The 17,128-nt window shown below is 46.0% G+C and overlaps 1 protein-coding gene across 1 annotated transcript in view; it reads left to right on the top strand.

The window, feature by feature from the left end:
• Positions 1-2,169: 2,169 nt before the first annotated feature.
• Positions 2,170-17,128, top strand: part of CDH13 (cadherin 13) — a 1,030,117-nt gene continuing 1,015,158 nt past the window's right edge. Inside the window, exon 1 of the mRNA XM_061172291.1 lies at positions 2,170-2,311. Within this exon, the coding sequence (XP_061028274.1) occupies positions 2,267-2,311 (45 nt within the window). The 5' untranslated portion in view covers positions 2,170-2,266. The remainder of the gene's footprint in view (positions 2,312-17,128) is intronic.

The raw sequence follows: 17,128 nt of genomic DNA, 5'->3' as shown, positions 1-17,128 counted from the left end.
AAGGGAGATGGGATGGGAAGACCACAGAAAGAGCTGCCAGAACTATAAAATCAATAATACTGCTTTGCACCTTAGACAAGGCATCCTTGGACACACCCTACCCTTAGGAGTGCTTCTCTGCCCAAGTGGCTGCTTGTGGAAAAGTGGCTGGAACATCATCTTACTGCCCTCTTCACCCCTTATCATGGTTGATCATCTCCCAAGATGTCCTCTGCTCTCTCTCTGTCTCCACGTCTGCTAAATCCATGGGCTTAGCTCAGTTGACCTCTAATTGACAAGATGGCTGCTACCCTGGAATGGAGAAAAATTAGGGTATTTCAGGATGCCTTGATCTGAAGTCTCTTTGACTTCAAAGTACCTTGTTTTACTCTTAATGGTGGGTAATGTGGGTATGGATCTCCACACACATGGGTTCCAAGCTGGGACAATCAGATCATCTGTCAAACGCTGCCTGCACTTCTCAGAGACTCAGAGGTGGATGCCTACCTAGGCAAGAGAACAGTGGAGAGCGGAAGAGACTGGAAGAAGCAGCAGCATCCACCTTTCCTGGGCTCTTCTGGGGGCTGTTTGGCCAACATTGCCATCTGTTGGGCTAGTGCTGGCTAATGCAGCCAGGTGGTCAGATGGCATTGCATCTTCATCAGATGCGATGACCGAACTGCTGACAATGAAGCAATTTTAAAAAGTGCATTAGTTTACATTTAATGAGTGGTTATTCTGTCACTTAATCCTCACCACAAACTTGTGAGTTCAGTACGATTTATATTTTCATTTAACCAGTGATCAAACAGAGGCACAGGGAGTGAGAAACTTACTAGTCAGTAGCAGAGCTGGGGGTTAAGCTTAGGCAATGTGGCTCCAGATTTTTTGCCCCACCCCACCCTCTGCTACTTCTTGATTAAGTCTAGACATCTGTTTAACACACACTAATGATTGTCTCCATGTTTCAGGCCCTGTGCCAGATGCTGGGAATACAGCCCAACCCACTGGATCTCGGCATGGTCCATTGCACAGTGTCCTGCTATATTAGATGTCACATCATACATTTAGTCCAGTATTTACTGCTGGGGAAATTATGTCAGAAGATATTTGTATACTTGTATCTACAAGAACTATGTAATTTAAATGTTTCTCTTATTGCTTTGGCCACCAGGAAGCTCAGATCCAAATCAGAGGAAATACGTTAGCGTTTGGGTTTAGTATTTCAGTTTTCTGAATTTTTCCTCCTGTCCCAGATTTTTTATTTTTCTTGCATAAATTCTATTGAAAAATTGTCCTTTATTATAAAACACCTTAAATTTTTTTAGAAGGAGGCTGCATGGAAATGAGAAAGTAAGGTCTTTACTGCATATTCTTAAACTCCTACTGGGAAAGTTAGACCTAGATAGCCCTCTTACCCTCATTCCCATAGCACCCCACTTATAAAATCCCTTGAACAGTGGTTACTACTGTTCCCAATCCCTGGAGATAGCTAGAAGCTTCTAAAAGAACACATCCAGAGAGAGAAAAAAAAAAGTTTCCTCAAATCATGGCCTCAACTTTGGTGCCAGATGCACATTTCTGGAGTAGGCGGCCAGTCAGACTCTCACCTGAGCAGTTAATAAAATCTATTGCCCCTTGATGGATTTTTTTCTGCAAGCTAGAATTGATCTGTCGTCTTTGTGATTTGTGAGATGGCAGGGAAACACCAAACACCATCATGACTTGGGCCACACTGAAAAAAAAAAGAAAGAAAGAAAAAAAAAAAGAAAATCCACTGCCAAGTCTTTCCTGGCGTAGAAAGGGCTGGAACTGCTGGGGTCATTTTATTTGATTTATTGGAAATAAAGTGGATCTTATTAACATTTTAATAAAGAGAATCTTTTGCACTGGGCTGGAAGTGGCCGCCAGTACCTGGTGGAATTCCATTCTTTGGAAAAGTGGCATCAGCTGGCTTTGCCCAGCGTGATTTGTGCGGCTGGGCCCCAACAGTCCAAAAAAGCGAACGGGCCGCCTCCTCCGAGGGGCTCGCTCTGCGCGAGGTGCTCGCCCCGTATCTGCCACGCAAAAACGAGGGAGCTTTATGAAGGAATCCGTCTTGTAAAGCCATTGGTCCTGGTCATCAGCCTCTACCCAATGCTTTCGTGATGCTGCCGCTGATCTATTTGGGAAGTTGGCTGGCTGGCGAGGCAGAGCCTCTCCTCAAAGCCTGGCTCCCACGGAAAATATGCTCAGTGCAGCCGCGTGCATGAATGAAAACGCCGCCAGGCGCTTCTAGTTGGGCAAAATGCAGCCGACAACTCCGCTCGTCCTGTGCGTTCTCCTGTCCCAGGTAGGGAAGAGAGACTGCTGGGCGCACCCCGCGCCCCGTTTCTGCCTTCCGATTGCCTGGCGCGGGCTGGGCGAGGGGGTTTTCAGGGGGTCAGGGGACTCCGGGCGCGGCGGCGAAGACAGCTCGGGGCTCAGAAGGGAGGTCATACCCAGCCCCTGAGATCCTGGGGGGCGAGGGGGTGGGCCTGGTTTCCCACTCCGGGTTGTGTGCGTATATGTTCGGGAGATGTGGAGAGAGCTCCGAGTCCTTTTTTTTTTTTTGCAAGCAGGGGCGACATTCTCGCCTACATCAAGTGGGGTAACTTTGATTCGCCTCCTCCGGAGGCTCACGCATCGGAGACTCAGCTGGAAGCGACTCCAAGGAGTCATGGTTTCCCCCCAACCCAGCGCCGATCGGGGAAGCGCAGCTCGGGTCCGGATTGCGGGCTGCCGGGCTGGAGAGGCCGGCCTGGCATCGCCGACTTCCCGGGGTGCCCGGGCCCCCTCTTCCAGCCCGGTGGCGCGCTGGAAGGCGCCTCGGGCCAGCCGAACGCCGCAGCCCGGCTGCCGCTGTCGCTCAAAGGCGCCGGCCGCGCCCGCATCGGGGTCCCTTCCCTCCCTGACCTCGGGCCCGGAAGGGCCTGAGCGCGTCCCCTCTACCAGGCCCCAGGCCCACTCCCCCCCGCCCCCGCCCCCGGGCCCCCTTTGTCTGGCCCACTGGAGCTCCGGCCCTGATCCCTTAATGCCGCTTCTGCTGTGTTCCCGGGCGGGCGCAGAGCGCGGAGAAAAGTTCAAGCCTTGCCCACCAGGCTGCAGCTGCCCGTTAACCCTCAGAGCGCTGAGGCGAGAGGGAGGGCCGGCGACCCAGGAGAGGGGGCGATGGAGACGTGGTCCTTAAGCAACCGTCTCTGCATCTGGGAGATCTCAGGAAGTTTGTGGGCAGGAAAGCAGTACTCTCAGGAGGCCAGACTGGAGGTGCTGGTTGGCGGCAGGCTCAGCCCTGCTCGAGGGCCTGTTTTCTGAGAGCACTGTTACCCAGTCCCCCCTGGCCTTCCTGGCAGCCTATGGGACTTGGCATGAGCTAGCAGGCTACAAGTGGGTGGGTGAGATCAAGGCAGGGCCAGGCAGAGAGGAGGGAAGGAGACAGGGAGTGCCTTGGGGTGCTGGAAATGGGTGTTGAGTTCCTGGCCAGGACTCCTGGATGCCAGGGGAAGAGGCACATGTGTGAGTGTGTGAGTGGGGTGAGAGGGAGGGTGAGGCAGCTAGAGTCCCAGGCAGGGACTGGCTGGGATGCAGAGATGCAATGCAGCCTTCTAAGGGGAGACCATTGATGCATCCATGTTGGGGTTAGACTTTGGAAATGGGTCAGTGTCCCAGGAAGCAGTAACCATGGTAATGACTCAAAGTTGGGTGTGAGGGTGGATGATAGTGCTTGGGGGCAGAGTAGGGTGCCTGGCTGCTGAGCCCCCTCCCAACTCATGCCTTCTTTCTTCCCTGGATACACAGCCCCCATTCATCACTGCCCAGTCATACTCTTCTTCTACTAGGGCTTTGGGCTGATTCTCTTGGGGTCCCTGTAGCTTTAAGTTCTGCCACAAATCCTATGCCTGTCTGTGAGCCAGTTTTCTAGACTTTGTGAACTCTATCCCTGAGGTAGTGTGTGTGTGTATGTGTGTGTATGTGTATATATATCTATACATCTATATGTAGATATATAGATATATATATCCCAATTTAGCAGGGTGGTTCAGAGCATGCCTCTGATTCAGACAGATCCTCTCTGCCATATGCTAGTGGTACCACCTGGGCAACTTGCTTAACCTCTCTGAGCTTCCAGATTCTCTGTGGTGAAGTAATTTTATCACCTTCCTAGGATTGCTAGGCAGATTGGATTGCATTCAACAGCATGTCCTAGGTAATGCAGTTAGCACAAGGCCTAGCACTCTGGGAGCTTGAGGTGTCTGGGAGCACTTAACCACTGCCTTACCCAGGACTTTACAGTCCTTTTCTCCGTGGGCATGTTTTGACCTCAGTGTGGATTCCAGGGTTTGGCCGAAGTTTTGTCTTCCTTCGAGCAAATCAGACCACATGACAGCACCCAGCAATTCCCATGCACTAGGGGCTTACATAATGCCTTTTGCAAAGCAATTGGTGTGTCTCCTCTCCCAGGGCCTGACTGACACAGGTGGCTTCTGAAGGCTGTCAGCTCTCTCAGTTTCTTTAGGATGGGGGAGCAGAGGTTTTACGAAGAATTTAATTGCCCGCCCTAAGAGGCTTATTTCTCTCTTAGATTGTAATTCATAATCAGAGCAAATGTCCACATTAGGACAGCAGTTGATATCCTGGTAGCAATAGCACCTTGCAGGGAAATCGTTTTGGTGCAAATCAGTTAACCGGCAAGAGGTTCAAGTGCAGAGCTCTGTGTGCCGTAGCAAAAGGAGGGGAGAGTCTTGGAGCCTTTGAGTCAACAAGCAAAAACAAAACTTTCCTGAGGCAGAGAGAAAACAGAGGAAAGGGGAAAAACAATGTAATAAAGCAAATTAGTCACTTGGCCTTAGTGGTGTTCAGGCAAATATGTGTGTGTTTTTCAACCACAGTTGTAGTACTCTGGGTCTGGCTTTGGAAGCCATCAATCTCTGTAAGTTTATTGGCTAGGTTGCTGTTTTAGGCATTTTGGAAGGGGGAAGAGGAATTCTAAGCAACAATGGCTGGAAGCTGGCAAAGCTGAGGAGCAGTCACCTCTCTTCCCCCTGGGGCATTTTGGGTAAGCCCTTATCAGAAGTGGCCTCTGGAATTTGGCTATGATAAATAATGAATGTGAAACAAATCAAGAGAGGACATGAGCTAGAAATTCCACTGTAAATATGATTCCCCCACCCCCAACCCAATTAGGGTATCACATCTAGGCAAAAGTTCTAACAATGAATGAGTAATCCCCCAAGAATTAGGATTTTAGGGAGTGGTTCAGGTTTGGAGAGCAGTCACTTGGGAGTGACTAAAGTTTCCATGGAATTCTGAGATGTTGATTTAAAATGGGGAGGTTTTTTATTGGAGTCAGAATCTTGATTTTCAGGATTTTAAATGAGAATCAGTGTCTTCTAGTGCCCCTGCAACTTCATATATTGTATTTTAAGGGCAGTGTTTATTTGCAGAACCCTTTTGATGGGGAGGAAAGACTGTGAGAATTGCAGAGGGCATCTCTTGCTCTGAGATGGGTTCAACATGTGACAGCCTATAAGATTTCAAAAGCACTGGGGAAACAGAGATATAAGTGGTGAAAGGAATTGCAAAGTGGTAGCATTCATATGTCTGAACAACTTTTTTAGCAAGTCCCCAAAGAGATTTAATAAACTGTAAGGCTGAATATGTGATCTGGAATTTATGTAATACCACAGTCTATATTAAAAGCCCCAACAGTCATCTTAGCTAATATCTCCTGCTCTGCCTCCGTCCCGTCTTTTCTATCTTTAGCCCTTGGGCTTTCCATTAAATAAAATCTATTTTTTTTTCTAGAAATATCCTCTGTGTGTTACAGTGCCATTGCCCAACAAACCAATGTACCCAATAACTGCATTATCTAAAAGTACCAGCATTTGGATGTTTATGTTGAGTCTCAATCTGAAGTTCACTGTTGAGGTAAAAGTACAGCTGGGTTCTGGAGAATATCTTTCTTTCTTTACCTCCTTCCAAAAAGATAGTTGCTTGGGGAGTCCAGTTAATTTCTATCTGGTGGAAGCTAAGGAAAAGGCCAAACTATGGATTCAATTCACATCTGAATGACAGTAGCCAACAGTATTACATATTTCTGTGTGTGTGTGTGTGTTTATGTGTGTGTGTTCATCTCTGTGTGTTTTGATCTTGTTTTAATACCTGTTGAAAATTTTCTCCAGAAGAGGGCTCCATCCACAGCATTACAAAATTCTAAATCTACAGCTCATATTTTAAAGAACTTCAGTGTAGAAGCTCCATCAAAACCAAACTATTCTCCTTATTTTCAGTTATTTTCTACAAGCTCCCCTAAAGAGAAGTCCTGTCATTTTGCACTGAGTATCTTTCCTCCTTTTTTTCCCTATTGTAGTTGCTTCTGTTCTATTTTATTCTTCAACTATGTATCCCCTCTGAGTATTAGAGCAGGGAACATTTCAGAGGTAGACAATGCAGTATGATATGTGAGGAAGTTCTGAAATTTCCTGGCATTTGACTTCGGTTGGACCTGGTTTTACTCTTTAGGCAGCCAAACGGCAGGCACAGTTCTGCCTGTGAAAGGAGATAATCTTCCCCATTAGGTCACCACCCAGAAAAGCGAATCATTAGCCAGATGCACTCACCGTGCAACACCAGTTGAAAAGGAGAGGGAAATATCAGTCTGTCATCCAATTACAATAACCAGTTGGACAGAATCAATCGAGTGACCACTGGTTTTGGCATCGTTTCCACTTAGCTGTGGGCAAGGTACCCACACGCCTGGGAGAATCTGACCCTCCTGAAGGATGCTGCCAATACAATTCCCCGCAGCTTATCACCTCTGCAGCCACCTGGGGACCCCAGGCCTGGCTCCCTCTATCTGAGCAGACTGTACAAATGATGACTGGCTGGACTGTAGGACCCCCTGCACCATCACCAGATATGAAGTAGTGGCTTTATTCTAGAGTTAGGGTGGAAAGTGATTTCTTTCTCTACTGAGAGAAGCTTCTAAGGGTAGGCTAGGGAGGAGAAGAAATGACATTTCAAACTTGAAATGCCGTCTGAGCCAAGGCTCATGGAGATGAATGAGTCGCCCTTTGGCATAGCAGGTTGAACCTCGAGATATCTACTTGGTGGTGCTGAAGCCCATTCATCCCAATTCTGCAACTCTAGATTCTAGGGAGAAGTTGCAAAGTAGACGCCACAGGCCAAATGTAGCTCATGGATGTCTCTTGTTTGGCCCAAATGTTTTGAAAAGTAGGATATTGTACATTAAAAAACAAAACAAAACAAAACAAAACAAAACAGGTTTCTTGCATTTCTTAAAATGTCAGAAGGTTAGGCAGCCCTAGAGCCACATTCCTGCAAGGCCACTCTTCCGTGGAGCTGAGTCACTACTGCCCCCTTTAGGACACGCCTCTGTAGTTTGCCACAATCCCCTCCACTCCCTACTGTCCACCCAGCCCATTGTACTCATTTATTTTACCTACTTGCCCTTGTAGGCATTTCCATTGGGAACTTCTGGTTTTGCAAATTTTGAGCCTTGATCAAATTGATGTAGTCAGTTTTTCAGTGATAGGCTATTTGGAAAGGAAGGGACTAGCCCCTTTTTGATTGCTCTGATTGAACTACATGGATGTGAACTTTGGAAGAACATGACCAAGGGGACTGCACCTCCTCCCTGAGAACATTATTACCATCAATGCCATTAGGTGACTAGGGCTACCCAGAGCAACACAACACCCAGGTCACTGTTTCATGTGGAATAGTTACACCCAGAGAAGTGACACACTGCAGTTTTCAGTCAGTCTGAGTGCTGGTACCGGAGTGTTGGTACACCTTAAACATTGTTATGCATCAGCAGCCAAGGGGCTCTGGGACCACTGGATAATATGTAGGCCCTAGTGCACTGTACGAAGTATTACAGCAAGAGCATCCCTGCCCTTGGAGTACAGTGACACCCTGGGCATTGCCATTCCAACAGTGTTGCTCACGCACAGGATGCCTATCATCAGAACGTCACAACACCTTACTGTCCTTAGTCCTGCAGGGGACTCTGGGAGAACTGAGCTAACACTCCGAGCATTTATAACTTCAGGGTAATGTTAGCTTCGTAGCTTTGTTGTCTAGAGTGCTTTTATACACAGGACATTGTCACCTCTAGTGCCAACTGCAGTTTGTGTGATGTTTTTGTAACTGTTTTTAGCAGTTAACACCCACCACAGTCTACACGCAGTGCTAATGCTACAATTAATGTCCTCTGGCTCCATAAATACTAGACTAATCTGTCCACTCATCCCGTACCAGCAGGTAAACCTCAGATAACTATTGTTTTCAGTAGCTACAGACCCCAAAGATCAGCGTAAATATACCTACATACATATACAAAAAAAAAGTGATTGTTTTTCTTCTGTCAGTTGCCAGCAGAAGTCAAATTCCTGAAAATTAGCCTTAGCAATAGGCACGTTTTAACATGTCATGTCTCATTTCAAAGGCCCCAGTGAGTGTCCCCCAATCTGCTACAGAAGCACAAAGCCCCCTGTGTCTCCCAGCTGAGCGCAGGCTGGGCTGGGGTGGAGGGCAGCAGCTGCTCAGCTGAGAGCAGCCCTGCCACATGCCTGGGCAGGGCCAGGAAGTGAGCTCAGCCTCTGGAGGAGCCTGGGGACCCTGCAAGGAATGTGGCAGCCTCATTCCTGCCTTATGCGGCCTCTAGGCCAAAGTCTCTTTCCTCCAGGGTGGCAGGGAACTGCTTTTCCATGAGCTGCAGGAGACGGTGACTGCAAATGCCTGAAGCTCAAGCTATTGGGATAATCTCCCTGTCAAACAATGTGGGGTCTGCGGAGAGTTGCTGGACCCTGCCAGCAGAACCCATGGCTGACTCAGGCCACACAGGCCCCGCCTTCAACTGCTGTAAGCTGCGGGGCATCTGGGATCATCTAACTCAGGGGTTGCAAACTATGGCCTGTAGGCCAATTCCTGCCTGCAGCCTGTTTTTATAAATAGTTTTATTGGAACATAGCCATGCCCATTCATTTATATAATTGTCTATGGCTGTGCTTGTGCTATAACAACAGAGTTGACACCATATGGCCCACAAAGACTAAAATATTTACTATTTGGGCCTTTACAGAAAAATTTGCTGACTCCTGCTGTGGCTCAAAATTACAGCCAGAGAGACTGCAGAGAGCCTTGTCAAAGTGTAGAGAGACATTAGGGGTTTGTATTCGGAATTGTCCCTTCTATGCCCCAAGCACTCAAGCAACTTGACTTCAGGGAGATTCACCTGGGACCAAATGGATTCAATAAATACCTATTATATACATGTGGGACCTACTGTGTGCTCAAGGTACAGCTGCTAGTAAGGCTGATTCAGTCTCTGTTCTCTTGGGGCTCAGACCCCAAGAGATCCCCTGGCAGGGGAGATCAACGTCAATTAATAAATATTTCAAAACAGAGACAACTGCTAGATGGAAGGAAACACAGTTGTGTGAGATCACGTCATTCTATATGTTTTGCTTGTCTGTGCCTTTTCTTTCTCCTCTACTAAAATACAGGCTCCGTTACAGCACGTGTTGTTGTCTGATTGAATCAGTTTTGTAGTCCCAGGGCCTAGAACAGAGCCTGGCATATAGTAGGCCCTCAGTAAACATGAATGAATGAATGAATGACTATAAGAAAGGCATCAGATCCAGATGAAGGGTCTGGGAGGCTTCCCTGATAGCCTGCTGCTTGGGCCACAGTCTGGAGGAGCAGTGAGGCTTATGGACAAAGGAACACTAGGGTGTGGTGATGGGGGGAGCATTCCAGGCAGAAGGCCCGGCCTGGGGGAAGCCTGTGCAGGAGGAAACACCACGCAACCCAGAGAGTGGTGTGAGGAACAGCCGGGGTTGCCAGAGCCGCTGGCACCTTGTCAGCCATCTCAAGGATTTTGGTGTTTGTCCTGGAGCAATGGGCAGTCATTGAAAGCAACACGGGGAGGGTATACTGTGACAAGGCCAGATTTCTATTTTGAAAAGGTAATTTGGCTGCAGTGTAGTTAGTGGATGGAGCTGGATATGAATGGAAGGGAGAAGCCAGTCTAGGCTTGAGATCATAGGAAGAGTAGGGACTCTTGTTGCTCTAGACTAGGGAGTGACAGTGCAGATGAGAGAAGTAGATACGCCCTACTCAGAGCATCCAAGAGACATTTAGGGGAGAATTTGGCAGGGCTGGGTTTGAGATGGCAGGACAAGGGCTAGGGAGGTGTTAAAGATGCAAGCTTGAGTTCTGGCTCTTCCAATTGGCAGAAAGCTGGAGCCACTTGCCCAAACAAGGAACCAGGTGTTTGACATCATAAACAGGGCCTGAGGGCTATTCCCATGGGGGTGTTAGCCAGGCTGCAGCAATGCTCCTCACGCGAGGCATCCAGGGCCCCAAGGTACGCTAATGTCCGCAGACCAATCCATGCTTGCATCTGGGATGGGCACCGTGGGGCCTGGCAATGCCCTTGGCTAGAGTGACTGATGTGTAGCCTTTATAATTAACCAATCTCTGAGGCTTTTCATGCAAAAGATATTTGAGAGAAACATTGCTAAGCCCTTTAATTGTTTCTTGAACATTCAATCAGCAGCACTAGAAATATTTCTTACATGAAGCAAATAATGATCTACTATTTTCAGCAATCACTTTGCGAATGCTAACAAACCTTCATTTCAGCATCCTAGATATAGCCTTGGTGATGTTTATGTTCCTAGGTATAGTAATCTTCTTCAGCTGGGTGCCAAGAAGTGGTATGCTGCTAAATGTTTAACAACTGCTTTCTCTCTAAAAAAAAAAAAAAAAAAAAAAAAGCAGCACAGGTACGTTATCCTCAGAAGGTGAGGGATGTACAGTTGTCCACTTGCTAAGTATTTACTGAAGCATTTGGGGAGTTCATAGGTAAACAAGATGGACATGGACATGGAAACTGTTCTCATGGTCTTGTGGTCTACTGAGGGCAGCCAATAAGGAACAAGAAAGCAAATAGCTGAAATATACACATTTGGTAATTATTACAATAGGAAACAATAGGGGCTAAGATAGTATTGAAGGGGTGAGGCTGCTGTGCTCTCTCTCCTTTCCTCCATCTTTCCTCCTACCCTCCCTCTGTTCCTCCCATATTTTCTTCTTTCTTCCCACAATTTTTGATATCTAGCAAGTGCCAAGCATTCTGCTAATTTGGGGATCCGGAGATGAGTACAACACGGTCCTGGTCCTCAATAGGGGAAGTGCTGGAGGTGAATCAGGGCCTCTGGTCTCCTGGGACCCAGAGGAGCTAGTGTCTTAGTTTATGAGGATCAGGGAGACTTCTGAGACTTTGAGAAGTGAATTTGAATTCTGACCCAGCCTTTTGCATGCTGTGTGACCTCTGATAAGTTACCTTTTTTCCCTCTTCTTCTGTTTCCTCCTGTGTCTAAACAAAAGGAGAGGCTACACCTCTCTACACCTGCCTAGCAGGTGAGTATTAAATAAGTGTATGCTTATGGCTTCATCACATGATTGCCAATGCTAGGAGCTTAAAGAATACTGGTTGCATTAACTTTTATACTCCATGCTGCAAGGCAGTTTATGGCTTGAAGGTACCATGGGGCCCTGGACTTGAGCATCTGGCTAACTTAGAGGGGAAAAATACTTGTGTCCTGAAAATTGTGCGGACATTAAAAAAATAAAGTTTGCTCCCCAGAGAAGGATTTGCCAAATCTCATATTGGTAGCTCCCCAGTGATCATTCTCCTGGAGATTTTATGCTTCATAAAATTTTTTGATCTGGTGGGATCGTATCTTCTAGATGTATCTTCCCAGCAGCTGTTCCCAGGAGGCTTTATCAGGGCAGTATGTACGTGGGTATGCTTGCCAACACCATGAGCACTTATGATTATTATTATTATTTAAAATAAATCAAAATTACTGTAGTAAACTTATTGTATAATTTACTGCTAAGTGCCAGTTGCATATATTATCTCAAATTCTCACTGCAACCCTTAGGGACAGGTATTCTTGTCTCCATTTTTATCTATGATGAAAAGAAGTTCAGAGTCGATGAGTCATCTGCCTAAGGCTACACAGCCACTAAGAACTGGGATCAGGGTTTGAACCCATGCATTTCTGATTTCTGGGCATGTGAGTTTTCCTCCATATTTCCCTGGTATATAAAAAATTGCTCCCTTGTCCCCTCAAATGATGTAAGAATTCTCTTCCTTGACTATTTTGTTCTCTGGCTCTCTTGGAGTCAAAATAGCTGCCTGCAATGACCTCATTTTTGAACTCCTTGTCTCTAAAAGTAGGCATGGGACCTGGACCTCCTCTCTGGGTTACTGGTTACAACCTTCAGAACTGGGTTAGCTCAGGGTTATTTTGTATTCTTTATCGCTGAGTCCTTGTGTTTGACCAGGAACAAACAAGCTACCCACACCACATGCCTCTCCCAGCAAGAACAGTCATCCCAGGGAGAACAGCCACACAGAGGCCAGGACCCAGCTTGGGTGTGGCTCCTCTGCAGCTTCCAACGTGCAGGTAAATTCTCTGGCAGTTTCCTGCCTGCTGCTGAGCCCTGAAGCTGGACGGCATCCCTCCCTGGGAATGCCAAGGAACTCCATTGTCCAAGCCAGTGTCTCCTGAGTGCCACTGTCTACAATACTGTTTTCCCCAATCTATAGGAAAATGAGAAATACACAGCCTGTATCTATATCCAGACACTCAGATCTACAGTGAGTTGCAATTGGACTGAATCTAATCTGAAGTTTAGTTGTGTTTTACTAGATGAGGTTTCTTTTTTTCCTTTTAGTTCAATTTAAGGACCTTTAGTCAGGGTAGCCACTAATTCAGTGAACATTGTTGAGTGCCTGTTATGTGCCTGGCACCATTTCATGTCCTGGAGATAGAGTAGGGAGCATTCACAGAGCCCCTGTGCTGGCAGATACACACACTCCCCCTTTGCCCCAGTCCTCACCACCCACACAGTGACCTTGCCTTTCTGCCTCTCTCAGGATGTATCTGTGCCCCAATCTATTCACTCCACATTTGATTAAGTCATTCATTTAACAAATATTTACCGACCAATGACCATATCTCAAGCAGGTGCTTGACACTGGGTGAGCAGCAGTGATTAAGAAAGACAAGATTGCCTGCCCTCATGGAGTCTACGTTCTCATAAGGGAGAAAGAGAGTAAACAACAAAAATAAGTAAATATGATAATTTTGGAAAATGATAGTGCTCTGAAAAAAATTTTAAATGGGATAGGCAGTTGTTCTGAGCTTATCCACTACTCTCTTTGGGGATGGAATGTTCATTGTTCTGATGCAATGACTGTTCTACTTTTTAGGGTTAAAATGTCTTATAATTTGTGAAATGAAGTTGGTTAATACATAGAGGGCATTTTTGTCCTTAGTGTTAAAGTGTTATTGGCAAACCTTTGCCATTCTCTATTTTTTGTTTTTCTTAAAATTTTGCTTTTGGGAATCCAAAACTATGGCAACCAATGACTTAAACCACAGGTAGGTAATCTTTTTCTGTAAAGGGCTATCGAGTAAATATATGGTCTCTCTTGCAACTACTCAATGCTATCAATGTAGCGTAAAAGTAACAACAGATAATATGTAAACAAATGGGCAGGGCTGTGTTCCAATAAAACTTTATTTACAAAAACAGGCAGAGCTGGATTTGGCCCTCAGGCTGTAGTTTGCTGATCCCTCATCTAAACCATTAGCCACCTCACCAGTTGGTCAAATTGGAATAGGGCAGAGGCCAGGGATAGAGACCAGAACTTTTTCTTTGTTGTCTTGTCTTCATGAGAACTGTGGTACTTCTTTAGGACCACATAGCACTGGGATTCTACGTTAACTTAGATCAAGGTAAAGATGCTGGTAGTCAACTATGGAATGTAATTCTTAGACCAGCTCTAAAAGATATAATAATTTAACTTTTATATTAATTACCTGGACTACAATTCTTAAGGCTTTCTCACCACCCAAAGGTATATTGGTGCTAAACCCTGTATCTTGGATTGAGTTCTCCCAAACGGTGATGGAGGCACAGGCTTGTACGCAGGGAGCTGATGTGAGAGATGATTCCAGTTCACAGACATGAGGACTGTAAAACAAGAAAGAAGGAAAGCCAATAAAAAGTGTATCTTTGAGCTGGTTATTGTCATGGGCAACGGAGGCTCACTGCTGCTGGGGACCCTTGGAAGAACTGTGTAAAACTCGCTTCAGAATGGTCCCTCTGCAGGATAGGAGGCTGGAGTATACATCTACCTATGCCCACCTTCCATTGGTCAAGGGTGGCCTCTGGTGCCATTATTTCCTCTGTGATTCCCTGCTGAGCCTTTGTGACCCTGGGGGCAACCATGGTTTTAGAAAAGTTCTGAGCAGAAAAATGAAGAGGCATGACAGGTGCTTGGATGGGCAGTGTACGCCCTGAGTAAAACATGAGTATATAAGGGATTCCAGTTGCCACCATTATGTGTTACTGGAAACTTCCTCAGTAGAGTTAATGATAAAGGAAACAGTTGTGGTGGTTGTTTTTATAAACCCTCCAAATTCAGTTTAGCACCCACCTGCAAATATGCTCTTTCCCACTAGATGGTACCAGTATGCCAAAGCCCTGGAATGCTACCTTAGGGCCTCATTTTTGAGGAATACTTTCCCACTACTTTTGAACAATTTAGGAATAAACGAGTTGAGATTGGAGGAACAGACTATGGGTGTTTTGGGAACAGAAGATGAAAGAAAAGTGGAGGTTGTCTAAATAATTACCCTCATTCATTCGTTCACCAACACATCTTACTGACAACCTTCTAAGTGCTCGCTCTCTTCTTGGCACTGGGAATACAGAAGTGAACAGTGTACACAAAGCCCCTGCCACAGTGAGCTTCCATACCGGTTGCGGGAGAGACAATAAAAAATGAATGGGTAGATACACGATGTCTATCAGGTGGTGCTGTGTGCTCTGGAGAATGACAAAGCAGGCAAAGGGATGGATGGGGGCAGGGAAGAGCACAGCCCTTCTCATATCTTCCTGTCCTGTCTGCTGGTAGGGTGAGAGATTATTTCCATCTATTTCCTAAACCCAGTTCTGCCACTCACCAACCTCTTATGAGTATGTTTATGTGGTTTATTTTCAAAATGAGACTGTGAACTTGTGGAGGGCAGAAGCGGTGCTTCGCAAACGGGCGTTGACCAGCTGGAACCTACTTCAGCCTAACGCCCAACTCCACCACCTACTTGTTGGCTGATTTCATTTATCTGGAATCATTGTGAATTATTGTTGTCGACACATAATAGAGTCACATTTTACTCAAGGGTTAGATTATAAAGTCAAGGTTTCAGGCAAACAGAGTCATCATTAACCTTGAGATCTCTAAGTTGCCCATTAAATTGCAGTGTGTTTGGTTCTGTGTATGCAACCTTGTACTGTAATCAATATGTAACAATGTATAATGCATGCAGTGATGTACAGTGCATAATAAAGAATATATGCAAGATATAATTTTATAGCATTTAATTGCAGTATTTAAATTGTTCTTTTTCCTTCTCTTTTTGGTGGAAGAGCTAGATTTCCATTAGTTAAACGTGCATATGATAAGACTTTGTGTTCATTTAAACTGGTTTCCTAATCATGTAATCCCCACCAGGCTGTGCATGGGGGAGGGCAAGAGCTATGTTCTTTGTGCTCTATTCATCTTTGGGTTCCCACCACCAGTCGCATGCTTTGGGGCAGCGGAACAGCAGACTAGTAATATTAGTAGTAGTGGCCGTAATGGAGGCTGACATCTTAGTAGTGCTTACTATGAGCTGGGCCCTGTGTGAGTACTTTAGTTGTATTAATTAGTATATTCAATCCTCCTAATGACTCTGTGGTGTATCTAGTATGATTTTAATTCCATTTTACAGATGGAGGAATTCCAGGAGAACTTGATAAAGGTCACACAGTTTTTTAGCTTTGGGGCTGAGATTCAAACTTGGGCAGTCCCAGACACAAAAGGCCACATGTTGTATGACTCCATGAAATGGAAAGAACTGCCCAGAATAGGCAGATGCGTATAGACTAGAAGTAGATTAGTGGTTGCCTAGGGCTGGCTGGGGGAAGTAGGGAGTGGGGAGTGACTGTTAATGGGTATGGGGTTTCTTTTGGGGGTGATGGAAATGTTCTGGAACTAGATAGTGGTGATGGTTGCACAACTCTGTGAGTGTACTAAAGACCGCAGAATTGCATATTTTAACAGGGTAAACTTTATAGTATGTGTATTATGTCTCAATAAAGCTGTCGTTAAGCGGGAAAACAAGCAGACCTCGGGCAGTCCAACCTCTGGGTTCCTGCAAGTGCCACCCCTGAGCACACACAACCTATCCTACAGGCACTCACCACTTGCTAATGGCATCCTGCTTGTTTTACTTATGCTAACTTGACTATTCCTTAAAAGAGCCCTATTGTCTGCCCCATTTCAGAGATCAGAAAACTGAGGCAGAAGGATACTGAGAAACTTGGGGCTGGCAAGCGACCCAGGGAGTTCTGGGCCCAAATCATCCTTTGACTGCTACACTGGTTTTCACACGTTTTACTAATTGAAAGCAATAGTGATTCAGGGTTGCAAGTAGCTTTAGCCCATTAGAAATAAAGCAATGGTTCCTTGCTTTTGTTTTGCTGATTTCCAAAGTGGATTAAGATCCATCTTTGTCTCATTGGTTCGTATGCCCATCTGGCCCACTTGTCTCTGGTGTAGGGTCCTGACAGTAAGACCCAGAAACTATAGGAGAAGGAGGTGTGTTAGAGTGGCTGACTTCAAAAAGTAATAAGCATACGTGGCTCAGGAAGAGAGAGGGAGAGAAGAGAGGGAGGGGAAAAGAGGGAAAAGCAGGAGAGAGGGAGAGGGAGAGAGGTAGGGAGAGGAGAGAAAGTGGGAGAAGGGGTGAAAGAGGGTGAGGGAAAGAACTGAATTGACATGCTGTCGTTGTACTCCAGTTGATACCCAATTGCTGAAAGAATTTACCCAAATTAACAAGAATGTTTGGCACCCCTTGGCTGGTTCAGTTAAAGATTTCCAACGCTGGTAAAGAGAAGGCAATCTAAGGTCTAAGGCACTCATCATAGTCTGAATCAACGACCTGCTCCCCATCCCAAGCACACTCCCCCATCAGCA

This window comes from Eubalaena glacialis, chromosome 18, assembly GCF_028564815.1.
Source record: "Eubalaena glacialis isolate mEubGla1 chromosome 18, mEubGla1.1.hap2.+ XY, whole genome shotgun sequence".
NCBI classification, from domain to species: domain Eukaryota; kingdom Metazoa; phylum Chordata; class Mammalia; order Artiodactyla; family Balaenidae; genus Eubalaena; species Eubalaena glacialis.
Note: the sequence above shows the minus strand (reverse complement) of the source record. Positions and strands in the feature narration are given on the sequence as shown.